Source organism: Bombus huntii, chromosome 15 (assembly GCF_024542735.1).
Source record: "Bombus huntii isolate Logan2020A chromosome 15, iyBomHunt1.1, whole genome shotgun sequence".
NCBI classification, from domain to species: Eukaryota; Metazoa; Arthropoda; class Insecta; order Hymenoptera; family Apidae; genus Bombus; species Bombus huntii.
Genome location: NC_066252.1, coordinates 5,533,804 through 5,555,044, shown reverse-complemented (window position 1 = coordinate 5,555,044; position 21,241 = coordinate 5,533,804). Strand labels below are relative to the sequence as shown.

The 21,241-nt window shown below is 39.2% G+C and overlaps 3 protein-coding genes across 12 annotated transcripts in view; 2 read left to right on the top strand and 1 right to left on the bottom strand.

Annotated features, from left to right (window-relative positions):
- Positions 1–6,607, top strand: part of LOC126873923 (aryl hydrocarbon receptor protein 1) — a 160,041-nt gene extending 153,434 nt beyond the window's left edge. Inside the window, exons 9-11 of the mRNA XM_050635302.1 lie at positions 80–1,072; positions 1,963–2,240; positions 2,600–6,607. Of these exons, the coding sequence (XP_050491259.1) occupies positions 80–1,072; positions 1,963–2,176 (1,207 nt within the window). The 3' untranslated portion in view covers positions 2,177–2,240; positions 2,600–6,607. The remainder of the gene's footprint in view (positions 1–79; positions 1,073–1,962; positions 2,241–2,599) is intronic.
- A 32-nt stretch (positions 6,608–6,639) lies between these two features.
- LOC126873925 (arginine/serine-rich protein PNISR-like) lies at positions 6,640–13,103 on the bottom strand. Of its 3 annotated transcripts, none has more exons than XM_050635307.1 (11): positions 12,545–13,103; positions 12,250–12,438; positions 11,690–11,946; positions 11,193–11,364; positions 10,759–10,940; positions 10,421–10,651; positions 10,244–10,346; positions 9,201–9,272; positions 8,836–8,930; positions 8,598–8,754; positions 6,640–8,523 (listed from the first exon to the last, which is right to left on the bottom strand). In XM_050635307.1, exons 1-11 carry the CDS (start codon positions 12,630–12,632, stop codon positions 7,742–7,744), a joined length of 2,328 nt encoding a protein of 775 aa, XP_050491264.1. In that variant the 5' UTR covers positions 12,633–13,103; the 3' UTR covers positions 6,640–7,741. The 3 variants fall into 3 exon arrangements, with proteins under 3 accessions (XP_050491264.1, XP_050491265.1, XP_050491266.1); XM_050635308.1 differs by having other exon boundaries at positions 11,887–11,946; XM_050635309.1 differs by lacking the exon at positions 12,250–12,438 and having other exon boundaries at positions 12,997–13,097.
- A 5,465-nt stretch (positions 13,104–18,568) lies between these two features.
- Positions 18,569–21,241, top strand: part of LOC126873921 (pleckstrin homology domain-containing family G member 5-like) — an 81,089-nt gene continuing 78,416 nt past the window's right edge. For 3 of the 8 annotated variants that reach the window (XM_050635295.1, XM_050635296.1, XM_050635292.1), the window contains exons 1-2: positions 19,525–20,294; positions 20,488–20,882. In XM_050635295.1, coding sequence (XP_050491252.1) covers positions 20,174–20,294; positions 20,488–20,882 — 516 coding nt within the window. In that variant the 5' untranslated portion in view covers positions 19,525–20,173. Of the gene's footprint in view, positions 18,835–19,524; positions 20,295–20,487; positions 20,883–21,241 lie in introns of those variants that run through there. The other 5 variants (XM_050635301.1, XM_050635298.1, XM_050635297.1 and 2 more) reach the window with 3 other exon arrangements.

Genomic DNA, 21,241 nt, shown 5'->3' with positions numbered 1-21,241 from the left:
TGAGATTTCTCGAACATTTACATATCAAATCGAGAAGTTCGTAGGGCAGAGAATAAACGATATTCGTCAACAAATCCAGGTACCTTACCGCAGCGACGGAAAACCTATTCCAATACAGGCCTCTGGGCTCCTATTATCCAGAGTACCATACCAGCACAGCGTACAACGGTTTCATCGACGTCTCGCTACCTACTTACGAGACGCATCAACTAACGAGTAAAGCGGAAGAAAAGCTGTACTGTCAACAACTGGGCGAATCTCCTAAGTACAGCTACGTAGAAACCAGACATCCTAGCAGCGTCAGCGGGTCCCCGTATGCAGCCAGTCCTGTTGCGAGTGCATCGACGATGCATACTGCAACGGCAGACATTAACATCGTCCGTGCTGGTAGCAGGCACTCCCTGGAAGGCGGAGCTTCCTCCAGCAATTCCGCTGGAAGTTCCCCGGTAACCGGACCTACGAACGGCGTGCTCACTCCGAAAATAGAGGACGTGAAACCGGAAGTTTACGGAAATGAGGCGCCACGACAAACTGTTCTTATGTGGGGAGCGCCCCCTGCGCGTACTCCACCGAGAAACAACGGCAGCTACAGTCCACCCACGCCACATTCCACCCATTCCTCTACACATTCCACTAACGCTAACGCTGGAGATCCGCTCAAGTCTCTGGCGGAAATGAATTCCATGAACGGCGAGTGCAAATGGCGACAGACGTCGCCAAGCGAGCAACAGACTACCGCGCCCAGTTCACCGAGGACCAAGACGCAGCCACAGCAACAGCATCAACACCATCAACAACAACAACAGCCCCAACAGCAACAGCAGCAGCAACAACAACAGCAACAACAGCATCAGCAGTACCCAGTGACCACGTCTCAGTATCAAGCAGCAGCGGCAGCCGCGGCTGCAGCTGCGGCCGCAGCAGCCAGCACTATCGGATACGCGCACTCGCATCCAGGCCATGGCCACGGGGAAGCGGGCTCCGAGGTATGGCAAGGAGTGCAACACCACCATCACTACCAGTACTATCCCTACCACCATCACCACCCCGCACCACCAAGGCACGCGCCCCAGTGAGTGTCACTGCTGCCTCACCGATTTTAAAGTATACTAGATGAAAGGGATACAGTGAGGTCGCAAAATCGGTCAGCGGTTAAAATTTACAACTTTCGACAAAGGCGTTAAGTAAGGTCACCAATTGGTCTAACCGCAGGTAGGGTCGTACCAATTTCACACGCAAGTACGCACTTGCCTCGGTATTAATTGTTGCGATCATGGAAAGTTGTAAACTTTAACCACTGTCCGATTTTACGATCTCCCTATATCGCTTCTGTCTACTATAATTCTTCCGACGTGTGGAAATGATTTTGAAGTATTCGAATGGCTCTCAGGTCGTAGTTAATCCCTCTAGGATAGCCGAAGTGGGGTAGATGTAGAATTTATTTTATAGAATGATTTTGTTTCGATGAACCGGGAATGTTCGATCGATTTGATTTTATTATAAGTCATCCTCGAGGGGTTAAATAAAAATAATTCCTAGATTTTGAGGAAAATTTATTTATTTGGTGTGATAGAGTAAAAATAGTCACGCGAGAAGCGATATAGCTACCTTCGATACCTTTGATATTTGACTGCTGGGCATGCACGTAACAAGTAATGCACAAAACTTCTCTCAAGCGTACCACTATAGATTTAATCATACTCTGCATGTCCACGTTAATTCATTTCTCGGAACGTTTATTTCGAACTCGAACATTTGTTTTCCGTATAATTTGATTTTACTCACTGCACTTAGGAGAAAAAAATTACGCTCACGTCTAAATCGTTGAGAATTAAAAGGAAAGTTTTATCAAATGAATTACTATGAAGAACTATTGAGTTAACGAAGTATATAATAAGAACAGAGATAAATGAGGGAGCGGAAAGGGTTGCAAATAACGGGGAAACATACTTTCGGTTGCAGCACACCCCCGTCAGCTGTGGGAACGGGGACGGGAATCGGCATGGGCATCGGCCCGGACAGCAACACCAGCAACAGCAACGTCTTGTACCACCCACCGCACCACCACCCTCAGCACCAACACGCGGTGGCATCATCAGCGGCGGGAATGGGCCCAACTGTCCCTCAGATTCCAAACCGGACGCCGGGAGTCCTCTGTTGTCCATCTCTGAGGTGACTAACACCCTGCTCAACCAATAGTCTCTTCGTGACCTCAGCATCGCTCCGTTTCAGTGATGAAGGTAATTTCAGGGTCAATTGACGAAGGTAATTTCAAGTTGATCAAGGCGATCAAGTTGTGTGATAATTATCAAACTGATCAATATCAGATTTTCATTTACTTCTATGAATCGAAATATAAAGAATTCGTGAATGTTGACAGGGTTAGAGAAGAAAAGAAGAAAAGTTAAAGATGCTATATTTTCAACATCTCGATATTTTGTCTATTCTTATACATCATACGTATTCTATATATTTCTATATATCTCTATAAAACATACACAAACGTTTAGAGTATAGTAATTATTACATTTCATAATATTTAATCTGATGATTCTATGTAAAAATGTTTCTCAAATGCCATCGTCTCGACTGTTCACAGGTATCTCCCAGGAGATAGTTTCACCGAGGCGAATCGCAAAACGCGTGACTGTACCATACAGATAATACCGGTTGAAGTTGTTAAGAGTGTTGCCGTATAATGCTGTAACATAACACACTTATTTACAGTTAATGCCCGACGTTGCTACGACGTATGTGCATGTACGCCTGATTACGTTCGTTCGACCGTATTGTTAAGTTTTCGCGAGAGTTCTCCGGGGGTCGTGCAGAGTTTCGAGTCTCCCGCTCGTGGAATTGTGAAACCACGTGAAAGGGTATGATTACGGAGATCCTCGTTGGCTGTATTCGGCTGAAAATCGACGTTTACTACTCGCGAAGCGAGTTTGCACGATAGGAAAAGATAGCAATTTTCTTGCGAGCCGAAAGATTGTAATTTAAAGATACGTTTGTAATTAACATATCGACAATGTTCGAATTTGTAATCAATTCACTTGGAGTGTGGCTAGCGTGCCCCTTTGATTCCAATGGCAACAATATTTGTAAGTTTCTCTATTCCTTGTAATTATTAAAAATAAGCGTGACACGCAGAGGATCTCTGCCTTCCATGAAAATCTTCTCAGGCGAATATTTGAATGGTTCTTGCTAAAGGGACGCGATAACCACACTTCCACCCTTCATCCTTCGAACAGGAAAAAGAGCAATATAGAATTCCGTCGAGGAGCACAAAATTAATTGCCTCGATCGAGCTATGAGAAACGCAACACATACGGAGTTTAGTTTTAAATTAGGCCTGCGTATATTGTGTGATCGTTCTGTACGTACTATCGTTGTTTTATTCTTTCTTTCTTTGTTGATCCTTCGCGACATCGGGTATCAGATTTTATCGGTATTGGATCGCGAAGTACTCTCGTAAGGGGCTAATCGTGTCATTGCGTTTTTGTGCGTGTAATCATTTTTTAATGGAGTACACACGATTCTGTGATATGTGTTAGGTAACTTAAAGTGCGGTATTCTTCTAAAAGATATTTAAGATTCGTGCACGCGTAACTGAAAACGAGGAAAAATTGAAGGGAATTAGACAAACGTTCAATGTTTGCCGCACTTATACGAGGAATCGAATTACAATAGCATCGCGAAACATTCCATCTCATATTCCAAATCCTATTATGGATGGACCAAAGTATATAATACGTATTATCGGTGGCAATAAATTAGCTACAAACATCCCCCTCTACATTTATACATTATCATTTTATCATATCGTTAGTTTATTTAAAGCAAAAAAACAACTCGAAGTAATTCGATTCCTGGATCACACTGTTTGCGTTTTCCTATTAAAGAATGTCAAGATGTGGTTGCGTATTCCATTGAACGGGCCAAGACCAAAATTAAGGGAAGAAAAGGGGGAAACTCTCGATTCGGCTGAACAACCTCAGTCTTGCCAATGTTTTGTTAATAAGTTTGTAATTTTTGTACTTAATTAATTTATACGGCTATTTATGTACACGCGCGTAAATCGACGTCTAGAGAAGCTAGGCGAGCCTTCCATAATTTTAGACGTATACTCTCATTTCGCGAACGTAATGTCCATGCTCGGGAAACGAGAAGACTGCGTGAAATTAAAGGAAAGGAACGGAGATGAAATTATTGGGGGAAGGGTGCCGGAAGTCTCGATCGACTTCCCGTGGCATCGAACTGTCTGCGTTTCGAAGAGGAGACCAGAGTGAATTTCTCAATGCTTCGAATCTCCAGGCCGAAATAAGAGGTAGAAAAGAGAAAAACGTGATTTTATTTTGCGCATACATATCAGAAAGATAAGGAAGGCGAAGGGAGCGTGTTACAATCCTTCTCTTTCTATTGCAATCTTGATATATATATATATATACAAAGAGATATATATGTATACATAAAGATATATATATTGTATTATTTGCTAGTAGGAACAACGTTTAAATTTTACGGATAGCTTAACGATTTTTACGGCTACCGACGAAATCCTCTTTTTTCCTTCCGATCCATGCATCCTTTTGAAACTTACAAACTACGATTATTCTGTAACTTTACCCTACTTCATATCGTTGTAGTGTTATACAATATACGAAACTATTTTGCTATGATTCTTTGTAAACATCCAATCCGCTGATCGGCTTTGCGACATAAGGCGAATCTGGCGACGCTCGCAGACTTGTTACTGACGTCGTTCTTGAAACAGTAGATTATTTACAATTTTTAAAATCCATTGGCAACGAAGAAAAGAGGATACGAATGTACCAAAATGTCTTTGCGGACAAATGATGAAAGAAACATCGACAATAAAAAAGCTACTGGACATATCAATTTCTATATATCTTTCTCTCGTGGTTTCAAACGAAAATCACAAAACGGGTATAAACAGAATTTCATTGGGAAAAGAATGAAAGACGTCAGTAACGAGTCTCGAGAACCCATACTGTAAATTCACATCTTCGATCGTAACAGCTTGAAACTACGTTTCTTTGCAATATCGTATGAAGATCTACTATTATAAGTAATTGAGTCTAGTCCACACATAAAGCGAATTAATTATATATCTACTATGCTTAAACTGTGACAATGTCCTCACCAGCGAAGCAACCCCTGCCGACAATCTTGCTTGGTAAACGAATTACCTCTCCACTGTACACATGTATCTATACATAAACCCGCGTTAACAATCCCGAAATCATTCGTCAATCTTCAAATCGAGGTAAAAACATTTCAGATCCAATTTTCTCAATAGTGTCAACCATCGTAACAATATTTTTATTACAAACTCTATAGACGAATAGAAAAGATTTCTCGTATTTATATATGTTTCTCTAAAGACTGCAAACAATTTTGCGGCCAATGTTTATTGTAAAATTTCAAATAACTATTAAATAATGTTCTTACGATTTGAGGGTTGACGCCTGGCCGTCCCCTTCTTATTTGATCACAGTGGTGAGAATATTCTGACAGTTTAAGCATACATGTATATTTACTGTATATTTAAATTAAGGTATCTTCTAACGAATATAGATAAGTTTTAGTCGATATAGACGATTCTCCCCATAGTTATCCACATAGATCAAAATACGTACCTTATTTTATAGTGACCGGTATCTGCAGACAACATGCAATTCAGTCGTGGCCCTATCGAGTTGGATGACACAAGTGGAAAATTTTTTTTATCATCGCGCGTTCTCTATTTTAGATCGAATATAAAGAGCGTTCGATGGCGATCAATAAAACAACATATCACCGAGTGCCTATTTCGATCGAGAGGACTATCAGATCAGTGAGACCAATCTCTGTTGATTTCTTACGATGTAAAAAATAAATAAGAGGATACTATACTATTACGGATATCGAGAAGAATTGAATAAATGTAAGATAGATACGAACTTGATAGTTGATCCCCTCTTTTTCAAAAATCTCTACATACTAAAAGTAATAAATATTATTACTCGATAAAGAGAAAAATCCTTATACAACAAGATATCGTTACATATCAATTTTTAAGAAATTCTGATACTCTGAAATTTATCAAGATATCTCGATTAAACGAACGTTGCTCAATGAAAAAGACAAAATTTACACTTTGCAGATACCTGTATCTCACTATTTGTAAAATTAACTCGACTATCCTTGGGCTTAAGCGGATGAGAAAAATGAGAAAAAAGAAAAAGATAAAAGATAAACGAGAAGCCCTCGCCCTCGTCCTCTGGCTAAGAAAACGTGTTGCATCCTGTTCTGCAGATGTTCTTTTATATATCCGAATGTATCAAAGTGAACACGATAATCATGCCAAACCAAACTTTGACTCTCCTCAATCACTCCATCTAATTTATCTCCGATATATTCTATAGAACCTAATTACTTATTAACACTAAACTACTAAATGCTAAGCTCTACGAAATGAAATTTTAAAACTGTATCAAATGTTTATATGAAATAAATTATAATAATGCAATAGAACGGACGTTCTATCTTCTCTCATCAACACTACAGTGGAAGAAAGACCAAAAGTAATAAAGAGAACTGAAACTTTGATTGTAGGTGAAAATATTTTACTCCATCATGTTTTAGGTATACTTCATCATTTTCTTTCTTTTCTTTCCTTTTTATTTATTTCAATTAAAAATGACTTGTTACACTTATCATAGCAATATGTATGTAAGGCCCATACTTACAATACACTAAAACGTAATGTATGTCGAATGTGTGTTAATACATGTAATCGATCCAACAGACAAATCTGCGTATATCTGCGATACGTATTAATAACGCGCCACGTTCATTCGAGTTTTAACAGTTCATTCTATCACTGACATATGTCTTGGCGAATATCACTCAATACATAAAAGACAGACTCTCGAATTTCCAAGAGAACAACAAAAAAACAAAGAATCGTAGATTTCTAAATGTACCGATTCTCAAATGTAGCGACTAAAATTCATTTATACCTGATTAGTTTCATTTTACTGGTGTTAGCAATATGACGCAATTAAGCTTGTATGAGAGAAGTAATAGTGATTCATTATTTATTTGTGAAACATACTCAACGTCCGATATAGTTGAGACGAAAGTTCGTGCTATTCTATGCGATTGATTCGAAATGCAGGCTAATATTTGTTTGTATAAAATGGATACATCGTTACAAAATAATAGTATCGGAATTGTGAACGAAACAAGTTCGCTGGCGTAGGTACATGTGTCTGATTATATTCCGTGGAAATAAGTTCTTTAGAAATATATTCTATGAAAAAAATAAAGATTAATTCGTTTTTATGCAGAAGTAACGCTACAGTTAGAAGACTGATAGATCGAAACAATTACAAACTGTTCGGATACTACTATACTCATATGCACTATACAGTTAGAGATAATATGTTATTCGAATGAACCTAATAAAATTGGGAAGAAGTGACCTAATCGATATCCGACATCACTAGTAGCGCGCGCATGTAGGAAATTTCAAATGGACAATCACAATGAAAATCTTTACTTTCGATAATATTTGTGTTATCTATGGACCACGAAAGGTATGTCTTTCTTTTTCTTTTCGTTATTATTATTTCCTTTCTGATTTGTTTCATTCCTCCTTTTAATTCCATACGAATATCTCAAAAAGTTACTTAATTATGAATATGTATATACAACCTTGGCTAGAAGTTGGTCAGGTTCAATTCCTGTACCGATGAGACGACGACTTCTTACCGTCCCGATGATTCGACTGCCTTGATCTCGATCGTGATTTTCTATGATCCCTAGATCTAGATCGTGTCCTTCTCTTGCTCCTAGAAACGTAAGATTGCGAGCGTTTTCGTTCCTTGGAACGCGTTCGGGATCTGTCTCTAGCCCTGGATCGTGATTTTGATCTCTTCTTATCCCTGGTACGAGATTTACTGCGTCTCGTAGAATAGGACCGACTTCTTCTTCTACCTCTCGAATGAGAACGTGATTTCCTTTTTCCCCTGGAACGTGATCGCGACCATTTCCTGGTGGCCGAGCTGGATCTAGATCTACGACAGCTTCTCGAGCGAGATCTACGCCGTTTACGATTTCTCGATCTCGATCTGTGCTTCTTGCTGGACCTATAATTGCTCGAAGACCTTGAACGATATTCTTTACGAGACTTTATCGATCTAGACCTGGACTTGCGTTTGTGGCCACGCTCGGAAGAACGAGATCGAGACTTTCTGCCTCTCGATTTACTTCTACTTTTTGATTTCCTTTTTCGGTATTCACGATCACGAACTTTGCTCGATCTTTTCTTCTTCAACGAGTTACGACTCGAGTCAGAGCTCGTAGACTCTGAACTGCTAGATTCGGAATCGGCTGACCCCGATGGAGTATTGGTCTTTGCCATATCAGGCGGCACTATTTGTTGCTGTGGACTTTGTCCGCCGCTCGACAAAGTTTCAGACGCTTCTCTTTGATTATTTATCGTTTCTTTTTCATCAACTAAAGTAGTGATGTTACGAAGTTACGCTTAATGATGTAATGACGACTTAGTTTTATTATATTTCGAAACATACCTGAATCTTTGCAGCTTGTATTACCAGTATGATTTTCCTGTTGTTTATTATACTGCTCCTCGTAACGTTGCTCTTCTCTCTCATCCTCCTCCGCCAGACGCGCCTCGATTTCCTCCTCCGTCTTTTTGAACGCTTGTTGCCGCCGTTTCACCGTTTCCTGTAACAATAACGAATAACAGCTTTCATACTTCCTCCCATCTTTAAACTTCCATCTACTGTAATGAACAAAACCACTTACTATAAGCTCGTCGTCGCTATCATTGTTTTGAGCCTGGACGTGTTCGTTCTGCTCCTCCTCAGACTCGCTGTTGCTGTCGCCATAGATGCCCAGACCTATACGAAACAAAAAGTTTATTATCCTTGTTCGTCATATTATTGTGCGTTCTTGTCAAAATAAAGACATACTCTCGACCACTAAATATGCTGCCGCTACGATCGAAAAATGTCCTGAAAGACATCTTCGTTTCACGAGAACTTATAAGCGAGCATGGCTACAGAGAGAGTGGTACAATGCACGAACGCATTTTTTATAAATGACTTCGTGTACACGACCGGTTCCTAGGATGACCGTGCGTTGAAGATTGTAAAGGCGTAGCGACTTACCAAGCTTACGAGTGATCTGAGCAAGAGGGGCCATGTTGTTGAGGGATGCGACGGGGGTCTCTCCTGCAGGGACTTACAATACACACGCATTTAGTACCAATGGCTAAGTGCTATCATCAGGATACCCCCCAAAATTAAATGGTACTGATCACCGATATCACAAGGAGAGTCGATCCTGCCTTCAATCCTCATATACCTTAAGAAATCTTTAATAGCAATCCGTTTAGATATAAGAAACTGAAACTGCTTCATTAGAATGAACATTAGTAGAGGAATATATCAACAATCAGTTTACGTGCAGAGCCATAAGGTAGAGCAAGATGTCAATAAAAAGAGATACGGATAAAGCCGTATAAAAAACATTACACTATATATTGATAGCTAAGATATAAAAAGCAAATAAAAGATAAATAGATCCCCAAAAAACAGGAAAGTAAAATTAATTATATGTAACTCTTTTATATTCTTAGTAATAAACGCGTCTTCGAACGAGATCTAATTGATCAAAAAGTAGAATGAAAATTTGTTAAAATAATATTTGCCCTTTATACGCGTTTCTTTTTCGCATATAGTAATTATATACCGAATCAAATCATATAATTTCTCACCACTTCTCTTTTTTCTCGAACAATTTATTCTTTAAATTTAATACAGTCTTTTCAATAAATAATAAAAAACGATTCGATAATAAATAATTATCGAACTAATTCTATCGAAATCGAGAATTCAGTTAATAAAAATTGGGTAACGTAGTATTTTATAATGCTATTTAAAGAAAAAAGAATAGAAGTATCACTCATGGTACGTGTATACAAAATCCTGGAAAAAATAAAGTAGGATATCCTGAAATCATCGAATAATTAACTCTATGAATTGAACAATTTCTGTTTAATGTTTAAAAGCTTATATTACACAAATGGGCAAATAAAATTCACCGCAACACTGCACGAGACTCATATGAATCAGATTCTGTGCACTGGTGAGCGAAAGTATGAAATACGAGTATATCAATTTGTTAGTTGTATCGTGTGTATCTGGGGTACCTTTGGCACGTGTGCGGCTCCAAACCTCTCTGCATATAGAACCGATTTCTTCGTTCGTTACCTCCAGAAGAATTTCCGTCAGCGATCTCCGTACCTTTAACATCTATACCGAACGAAATATATAATATATCGAACTAAACTGCAATTATCAATGAATTTGATCGAGACAATATTCACCACATCCTGTAGTATCTCCTCTCTCGTTCGTTTCGGAGTGGTTATAGTCGCGCTAGACGTGGTTGGGCTTCTATCTGTATGCGTATGCGCATCTGGAGAGTCTGCATCTCGAAATCGTGATTTCCGTGGGCGAAGAAGTATGTCTGGGGTACGTTCGAAATTCTTTTCAGTCACCTGTTGATTACGTACTCCCTCGTCTTCTTGTTCCGTTTCCTTTTCGGAATCAGAATCCTATATTTCAAATGAGCAACGAGAAATTACAAAATAATAAATATTTCTTGAGGATATTCAGCTTTATTTGCGAGGCACGTAATTAATGCATTTATTGGGACACGTACAAATTTACTTTTAGAAGGATTCAGTACAGCCCTAGCTTCGTCCTCGGCTTGCTTTCGGGCTTCTAATTCTTGTTTCCTTAGTATCTCTTGCCTTTCTCTCTCAACAGCTTTCTGTTTCTCTTTTTCCATTTTTTCTAAACCTTCCCTAATCCATGCTGGCAATTGTCTACGTTTTGCCGCGTCTATAGTAAAAATATCTCCATCGTTTTACCACGGTACCGCACACAATGTTATCACAAGTGTTATTTCATGACAACACATGAAAATTTATTAACACAACTAATTAGCTAAGGTATTGTGATCACGTTAATACTGCACTTTGTTGCGTATCTTTGTAATTAATGACAATTATAATATTATTATATTAAAATATCCTTCAAATTATTAATATCTTTTACCATACACATTCCAACAACTATATTTTTTAAACTTGCCTATGGTTGTTGTTGTATCCTCCTCAGGTGTTTTTTCCCTATCTTCACGACACCTTACTGTATCCATGGGCCTCATATGTGATCCTCTATTTGCATGTCTGACACCTTTCATGAAAGGAGGTGGCTGAGGAGGTATCGTAGTAGGTGGCTCTCCAGACCAATAACTATTTACCTAAATATAAAACACTTATTATCTGTAACTTCAGATCTAGTCTATTTTCCACTACAGAATATGTATCATTGATAATTAAATAAACTTCCTTATCACACAATACTTGAAATCATATCAGTTGGGAAAAGTAAACAGATGTCAAACTGAAAACATAATTCAAACTACAATATATCAAGTAGTATTTTCTCTTTTCAACTTTACAATACAAGTGTTTAAAAAAGTAATAATACAATTTCATACATAGTTCTGTATTGCTAGACTTAAATAAGGAGGGGAGTGTGGGAATCTTTGGAGTCCTATATTATATTAGAAGTACAATTTTAACCTGACTATAAGGTTGTGTTGGAGGTACTGAATTATAAGAATACAACGATGGTGTTGCTGGTGGTGGCACACTAAATTCTGATGTTGTAGATATAGTTGGAGCAGGTGGAATAACAGGCACTGTTGGAATTCCCATAGGTTTTCCATCAGACCCTATAGAAACACCAGGGGGAGGTACACCAGTCCATTCCCAAGTACCTGCACCAGAACCTGAGGTATTCCAATGGCCCCATTGAGTCCACTGATTCCAAGCTTCAGCTGACATGAAACAATTATATAAACAATATATATTATAAAGAAACATTGCAAATAACTTAGGATATCATTTAACAAATGTAGTGGTTGTAAATAAACTATGGGACCAAAATTATTTGTACAAAATAGTTTTTATAGTAAATTAACATCTTTTATAACAATAGTTTTTCTAATAACAATTAAACTATTTTAAGATACAATCAATTATGAACTGGTAACCATTTTTAATGCATTAGATACAATTGTACTATATATGAAAACCTAAAATTGGATAAAAAAGTCTATTAGTCCAATTCTTATTATTACCCGATCCACTAATTGTTGGTGCAGGTGGTGCTGGCGGTACATCATCTTCTTTCGTATCCATATCCATTGGAGCTTCTCCGCTACCATCAGTACCAGGGCATATAGGATTAATAGTAGGCGGAGGTGGTGCTGGTGGCACTACAGTCTCTTTCATTTTGATCCATTGCTGAGCTAATGCTGCCCAATCAACTGAATGGCGATGAAGAGTTTTGCATGACAATTAAATGATGTAGAATCATGGCAAGAAATGAATCATATATATACTGGATACTGAAATACTTCTTATGCCATTTACCTTGATCGTTACTCATATTTTGGTAAGCGGAAGGATTTAATGCCCATTGGGTTGGGTAATCCTTTCCCTCAAACATATCTCCACTCATTTCTTTTATCTACTAATGCCCCCCGGAGGAAAACAACAACTACGAATCAACGCACTTTAACCTTGTAAGTGTATAGCGCAAGCATTGGTTAGCAATAAGAAATTAAAAGACTACTGAGTACAATAAATTGGCTACATGATAGGAAAACGTTGAATTCCGTTACTTTTTATCACTTTCACTGCACCGATCAATGTTTTAATACACTTCGAGGCGCCCTATTGCAATATATGTTACTATATCTAATATACACGACGATTACATACACGATTCGCGAAAGTTTATCGCGCTCGAAGCAGCGATCTGAAACATAGGTTAGCCTAACCAATTCGGGTTAAACTAATACAATTTTACATTTTCTACGTACTTTTTTTCACCTAATGTCTTAGAAAACTTCCAAACTACACTACCGGAAAGTATTACATCTCCACTAACGGTGGCCGCGAGGTGTCACAACTTACCTAAAGGTTAGTTTCCATTAACGAAAGCGAATGTGGCGCCACCAGTAAAATTATCGCCACATGAAAACAGGAGCAACAGAATATACTAGTACGTGAACGATCATCGCTGTTCCGTGAAATCTTCTAACTCATATATCAATAATTCAGGTAATTATAATTTTTTACAATTTATATAACATTATTTCATCGTACAAGTCATTTGGGGACTTATAACCTACCATATCCGTATTTGACGATCAAACGCAATAGCTTCACATATAAGAACATGAAAGTTGTTCAAATATTATTGCGCTCTTTGCACTTTGCGCCAAAACCTTCCGCCATTGTATTTTCTTATCTTCCGACAATTCAAACATTATCCCACGGAATTTGAAGAGATTTTACAATATCCAGTGTTGAAATACTGATTATGTTTTTAGTGGAATGTGAAGACATGCTATAATTCGATACGTTCATCTCAAATTGAAGAGCAAAACAAGAAAGAAATAACAATCGTTCTATTTCCAGACTTCACAAAAAAGACAAATAAGCAAGTTTTATTGCTTTTGTTATTAATAGTTAAATTATCTTTTATGGTACGTATAGAGAAATATCTGTTGTAAATTTTGTCCGCCTTTTGTTCTAAGTTTCGTTAATTGTGTTTCTCCAATCTCCCTATAAATATATCGCTTAATTATTCAAACGAACGTGACGAATTAAAATGGCGAAAGTCTAATTTGGGGTTCAATTGTGTTGCAGAGGGTCGCGGGGTGAATTAACGGATTCAGTTAGTGGGGATGAATGTACCACCCTGTGTCAGGTGTTGTGCCACGCGGCCGGCTAGTCTCCTCAACAACACTGTAGCTTCACGGGCATTCAGGACAATTTAGCTTTCGTGTACGCATCGAGAGTCGTAGTAAAAGCAGAACCATTAGTATAATCGTTTCTTCTTACTTTATAATTACTTAATGAAAACTATTCTATTTTAGTTACTTAAATAAACTACAGAAGAAAAAAGCAGTGTAATTTTTCTATGAGATATTTATGTTATTACTAAACCACTAATCAAACGAAATGTAGTACGTTGTTAATTGTTATTTATTTTTACTACGCGATACATACAAAAAATTACATCAAATATTCTGTTATTCAGATTTCAATGATATTGAATTTCCTGAGTTTCTTTCATCATTCGAACCGAAACCGAATCAAGTGCTTCGTCGATTGGTGCACACCGGAGGAATCGCAGTTTCCAGGAGACTGGACTCTAACGATCATTGTTCTGTAAGTACTCTGCCTATACATATTGCTTACTACAATTACGTCCTTAATTAGAAAACATTCCCGACGCGTGCCAATTAATATTTTTCCACGCAATGGCATCCAGTCTGAATATCACGATTTGAATTTAACTCTATTCCGTGAAATGCAACGGATTTCTAAAGCAAGTTGTTGATTTAATAAAGATGCCGGTTGAATTGCGCCGGTTTCACATTCATGCGCTGCCATTCAGACAACTGGGCACAATGCCGCTAATTCGTGCCCTTCTCTCTTTTAATGCGTCCTCGTGCTTAAAAGTAGCGTAGAAAAATTTTCTTATCGACACCAAATCGAGCGTGCTAGATCCAAAACTGGAATTCATAGATCTCCAAACACAATCAGCCAACGTTGAAGATAGCTTTTCATATTTAATCTACGGAAGTCACGGCACACTCGAAGCATCACAAAAGAGTTTATCTATGAAAAAGATAGAGCACAACGGAATCGGTGTTGCAAAATCAGCTTGGATAGCAAGTAGAATAAATTTAGGTTAAACGTTTTATCGATTCCCGCGGACTCTCTGAAGGAACGGTGTGTTTCATTCAGTTGAATTCATCGTTGGACACCTGAACAAATCCTTAACCGGCTAAGGATGTCAAGGAAACGATGAAACTCGCCTACTAGGCAGTATGCATAATTCACTCGCCCGATTTGGCATCGTGAAGAAATACCATACGCACCGGAAATCATCGAAGAGAGATACACGTACACACCGACGAGTGAGTCGTACGTACATGAAGCCCTGAAGAAGGACGTTCGCAAATTCGACAGCCTTAGAGTACACGTTATCGATCTGGTTACTTTCATGACCTAGGAATAGACAACTCGTATCGACATTTTCGCACGTGTGCCAAAGGATGCGTTTTAAAGTTCGCAGAACCAGCTGGATTCCTCGCACGGGTTATGTCGTGAACTTTATTACGCCTCATAATGATGTATGCATATATCTATCACGTAGGTGGTTTGCGACTTTCTCGATACTCGTAAAAGTCTGATATTGATCATTATGACACGAATGTGCCAACACGAACTCGATAAAGCTTCAGTCGTGAACGAGAATTGACATTGATTATTATTTTCATCTCAGGAAGAAAATGTAATTTTAAGAGGCAGAGATCCTGAATTCGTACGTTATTGTCGTTTAAACAGAACGATAAAATAAATCATGATAGAACGTCTTGAAATGACAGTTGAGTGGCAATTAGCATGTTTTATGCAACACGTTGCATCCATGAAATATCAATCTCTACGTTTCGTGTGGTCGTAAAGCGTCGCTAGTAAAAGGCTACCTCGTTACATTCGACAGAAGTCATTTCACGGCTCTCGAATATCGAACACGCCAGCGGGTTTCGCTCCCTTCGTCAATAAAACGGCAACATGTGCTTTACGTTCGTTTTATAGCCAGGCTAGTTTCAGAACTCTTATAACGTATTTCAGACATCAGCGAGCATTTCCCGCAATCATTTCTCGCGGACATTAACGCGATTCTGTGTCCCATCATGCTGCGATACGTCGGATATAGTGCACAAACCTTCCGAATCGATTTCGTCGTGAAACTAAGCCGCCTAGGAAAACCTCACTCCATTTTTGCTAATTCATTCTCTTTACATAGATTTTTTTATCTCTGATGATAATAGATATTCAGTTCTAAATGTCAGCGCTATAAGAGTCGTTAGAAAGGAGAATACTTCAGAACGGTAGAATAATAAACAAGCCGGCATTGTTATGTACTTATTTTTTTTTTTAATTTTGGTTGTCCGCTTCTGATTTAGTTCGATAAGAAACTAAAGATATAAAGGTCAAAGAGTGATCAATTTCTATGTTCACAACATTATTTCAATTCTGTCAAGCAATCAATTTGTCTTAAATTAATTCCACCGATACGTATAATCTTCGTTAAATTAATTTTGCAGGAAGTGAATGCTTAATTTTAACCAAATAATTAATGAAACTCTATGAAATTGACCAGTTTGGCGCAATCTCAAAAGCACCAAGCATCATATCGCACGCACCAAGGTAAGAAATCAATCAAAGTTGAAAGCAAAATTTTAAAACAGCTGAGCACCACTGATACGCCACATTTTTCCTTCGACGGTTTCTTTCACGATTGCCGTTCTATCGTCTCTCTCTTTCCAACCACCGTGTCTCCCCCACCAACTCAGGTGAGCAAAACGCTTACCTCGTCTCACCTGTTTTCTTAATTTCTTGACTACGCGCGTTTGCGATTTTCGCGCTCGCTTTACATCGAGACAGCGCGAGATCGATAGAAGTCACCGGTCTACCTGCCGCGAAATACGCGGCGGATAAACCGCGTTATCGATCTTCCACGTTCTTGATACATCGGACAACTCGTTCGAATCGTTCGTCGCGGAATACGAACTTGGATCAGCAGTTTCTTCTTATCGTGAGTTTCGTGCATCGAATCGGTTTTATCACGGCGATAACGTTTGGTGAAAATGTGCCGCGATCGATAAGCATGCGGATTCCGACGACTACGGTGCCGGACCACCTGTTTTCTAATTCTTTTGTTTACTATAGAACGCAGATTCGTCGAGGCGAATCGAATTAATCGGTTCGAACGCACTGCGTTGCGTCGTTTCAAACGCTTTAAACTGTGATTCGTGTGGAACGGAGACCGAGAACGGATTAACGAATCGTCGAATAGTTTGGAAATTAAGCATAGATCTAGTGGGAACGTATTAATCGTGTTAGATCTTCGAGATCAACGAACTGTCACGCGATCTTCTCGTGTGTGTGCATGCCCACGTGATTTGTTTTTCTTTTTCTTTTCGATTTGTATCGTTTCACAACCGGAAAATGTTAATCTGCGAAAATTGTAGAGAATGCGGTGAAACCTCGAATTCTGTGTGATTTACAATCACCGGTCACCGTCACGATCGCGGTTGCGATCGCGGACGCAACTCGCGCGATTATCGTGCTATGAAATCTGTGTAAACCAGTTCCTTCGCTTGTAATTTCGTTTGTTATTCGCAAACGTATTCACTTTCGGGCCGTATCCAGTTTCATTTGGTCGAGAGGTGCCTCGGGTTGCTCTGCCATATTGGGACCAACTGATCATCCATTGTCCTAAGATGAAACACACTCCGACTATTGTATAGACTTCCTTTTATAGCCACGTGGTATCGTATCTATTCAAAATCTATTATTTTCACGCCAATGAATTTCCTTATTAGATTCGTGCATTGTGACGATACGATCGTAAAAAAAAAAAATGTAAAAATCGTGGAAACTAGATTCTTCGAAGATATTAGAACCTGTGGCTAATTGTCACACGTGCAACGTTCATGGACGGTACTTTAAAGAATCCAATTTTGACATAACGCGGTATAATCGTTGGAAATGCTAAGCGCATATCGATAATAGTTTTTAAGTTTGCTTCAGCTAGTTTTAATCTACTGAACTTCGCGCTACCTTGAACAATCTTATCAGCGCATTCACGAACGTGGCAACGCGTTACGTGGTGCATCGATTTAACTGGTGCAAAATTTTCAACCGAGTATCGGCAACGCTCCGCGCTGATACCAGCGAGTTTCGTGAATTTCCCCCTACTCAGCTTTAGCTATCTATTTTTAACCGACTCGCCCGTTATCGCTTTAATATCAATAAATTATAATTCCACTATAAAACATAGTATCTTATTGCACAAAACGATTACTTCGTCGTTTACGTGTTCGTCTCTTTCTTGGAAATTATTATAGACGGTGGTGGAACACACAAATGAAAAATTGTAATACTTCTTTCAAGTCGTACGTTTCCACGTTCCGGCCTTAATCATTGTTAATTGTTGTACTTTTACGGCGCTATCGAGGCGCACCGCTCGTGACGTTTCTCGTAAGTCGACGATAATATCACGATAGTCTGTTACCTTTACGATAGCGTTAATTGCCGATGACGAAACGTGATCATGTATGTGTTCGCCCGAACTATGTTTACCGATAAAAACCCGTGAAACATTCGTTGTACGGACAATAATTCGTCTAGAAAATTTTACATTCGTTTCTGTTGAACCGATTCGAGCCGTGGTTCGATTAATTCACGCAATTTATTTATTAATTCGACGCGGGAACTAACGCACACGCACATACACACACACACACACACTCTCTCTCTCTCTCTCTCTCTCTCTTGTGGTAATTCGATGGAAGTTGTTAGTTGAAAAGTTGCAAATTTTTCTAGCTTTTTTGAAAATAGAAACAATCAAGCGCGATAACTTCGATACGATTAGTTCGCATCGCAATGATAAGGAAGAAACGCGATAAGAAAAAATACTGATACAGTGCACTTCTGACTGCAACGATTGCGACCATGTGATTTCTTCAGAAGGTTGGGGAATTCTTTGAAATCAATATTGCGGATAAGAAAAAGATGGAATGTGTGGAACTGATAAGGACAAGTATATACAAATGAGGAAAAGATAATGAGAGGTAGGCTATATTTCGTTGATCAGTCGCGGATTTATCGGTAGAGAAAGAGGGTCACGAGTAATGACGTGATAGTTAATGCGACACGATTTGGTAGTGGTATTTATTAATCTCAATAAAATTCTGGCTAACTCGAGCGCAAAATCAACGGCGATCGCGAGATTAATAATTGAGCTATTGGTACAATTGATAACGATATGCCGCCAGCAGCGGTTAATTAATTATAGCCTCTAATGGAACTACTTGAAAGCAAATACATAATGCGTAATAGGATCGCAGGCCACAGTATCAACATCTACAATGGATTACCTCTGACATCAATATATTCTTAATTAATCATTACCTCGCAGTTTTTTTTAACATTCTGCCAATAGAATTTAATTCTACACTGAAACTACCAAACATGATTGTAATATAAACACATGTGCTCGTATTCGTAAAAGAATTAAAATAATAATCTAAAATTTTCCATAAGTGATATAAATCGAACTTTTGCATCTTTTTTCATTTAAGAATTTTTTTTTCTAAACTCGACGTCTGTTTCTAGAATGAAAATCGAAATTGTATTACACGTAGCCATTATAAAGAACATTAACATTCGATTTGTTAACCGAAATATATTTTCTCAGAAGAAAAACAATTATCTAGATGCTTTTGAACGATAGCGTAGAATCTCTTTTTAGGTCTTTAATTATCGGTAATTCCAGCGTTCAGTTTCTACTATTTCTGCTACTTGTTCACGATTCAAGGGCGAAGAATCTCGAGAAATAGAGACCGACAACCAATGGTTGGAAAGGAACAGTTAACCTGAGAACCATTTACCACGGAAGTTTGCACGTTGTTTGGCCACGATTTGTTCGATCAACGTTACTACCGGAACAATAAACGTCGTTCGCAATGGAACGATCTCTCGCTCGGTTCTGTAACAATTGCGCGATCCACGCGCGGCTATAATGCGATTCTATTGATCCGATTCACGGTCTGACGCGGCTCTGACCGGCCGCGTGGCAGAGAAATTTGCAATAATCGGGAATCGACGAAAGCCGCTTAATTGTTCGCTCGAACGCTTGTTCGTTCTACGAGCTCGGTGTTTTATTGACGGTTCATCCGCAGTGCTTCGCGTGATTGGAGTTACACGTGAATCGGACGTTTATCTCCGTCGGGCCGACCTCGATGAAGCGCGGCCAATTTCACCTGGCCGCTGAATCCTTTTGGAAGAACGAAACGCGGCCAATTCGTCCAGCTGAGACGCGGAACAATTTTTTAATAGGACTTTGCGGCTGAAAAGGGAAGAACTCTGTTCGGTTGTACGTGTGTATGTGTGTATATCGAGTTTGGCACGATGACAACACTGAAGAAGGACGAGAAGCGGGCTTCGAAGAAGTCGAAGAACGTCAACCAGAAAATCTCGAGTTGCAAGAAGCAGGTACCCCCGAAGAACAGAGAATCGAAGGTGCAAGCAGGTACTGCGGTCTTAGACGAATTTCGCCTTCGAAGTTTTATTCCTCGATATTACGCTCTATTATCTACCTACCGAGAAATCCTTTTAAAAACTTTTTAAATCTCCAAAGTTCCCGATATTCTCTATCTTTCTCTAATATCTTATTAACCTGTGCTTGCCTGAAAGTAATTTAAAAAAATAACTCGTCGTTTCAGAGGAACCAAGAGAGGATCTATCGATCCTCGGTGGCAACGACGATGCGCAGGGGGATGAGAAGGCGGCAAGGGCGAGCGGGAGATTCGAACGGAAGTCGTTTCGTAGGAAAATCGGGTCACTGATAAGAGGCAGCGCCGCGGAGTTACCGGCTGTGATAAATCGCAGTCTGCAACCGATTAAGCGTAGTTTGAGCTTCAGTAAAGACTTGAACCGTGTGCAAGAACCCTCGAAACCTCATAGGCCGAGCAGCGTACATTGGTATAACAGTTTGGTGTCTTTGGCCGAGGATAAATGTCTGGACGAACAGAATGACAGCCCTCCGAGCAACAGCGAGGAACTATTTTCCCCGAAGGTTCAAGTTACCAGGACGCAGAGTCTCATCGATACCACTTCCGTAAGAGTCGCTATTGGTATAGATCGAGTTATCCATTGGGATCTATCGAGTTTAGCTAACCGCTAACGTCTGTCGTGCAGCTAAATTGATCGAGTTTGCAGTTGAATTAATTTGTTTTTCTTGAGGATGATAGATTAAGGGGCGTCGCTGGATAGGATTTGCGAGGGCAAGGTGTTTGTTGATGGCGATTTAGAACGGCAGATTTATTTCGTTTCATCGATCGGACAGATTCTTCAATTTAACCAACGTCGGCTTAGTTAGTTCACCCCCTCCCCGCCCCGCAATTAAGATCTAATGAGTGCTTCCATCGAATTTCATTGGGATTTTAAGCGGATTTGAAATGGAAATCGAGTCGTTGG

Bases quoted from the DNA above. Each gene is read 5' to 3' on its own strand.
- LOC126873925 (XM_050635307.1), bottom strand. From the start codon at position 12,632: ATGAGTGGAGATATGTTTGAGGGAAAGGATTACCCAACCCAATGGGCA. The intron at 9,273-10,243 runs GTACCCCAGATA...GTGTATTGTAAG, and splicing joins GAGCCGCACACGTGCCAAAG to TCCCTGCAGGAGAGACCCCC. The intron at 8,931-9,200 runs GTAAGTCGCTAC...TGTTTCGTATAG, and splicing joins TCAGATCACTCGTAAGCTTG to GTCTGGGCATCTATGGCGAC.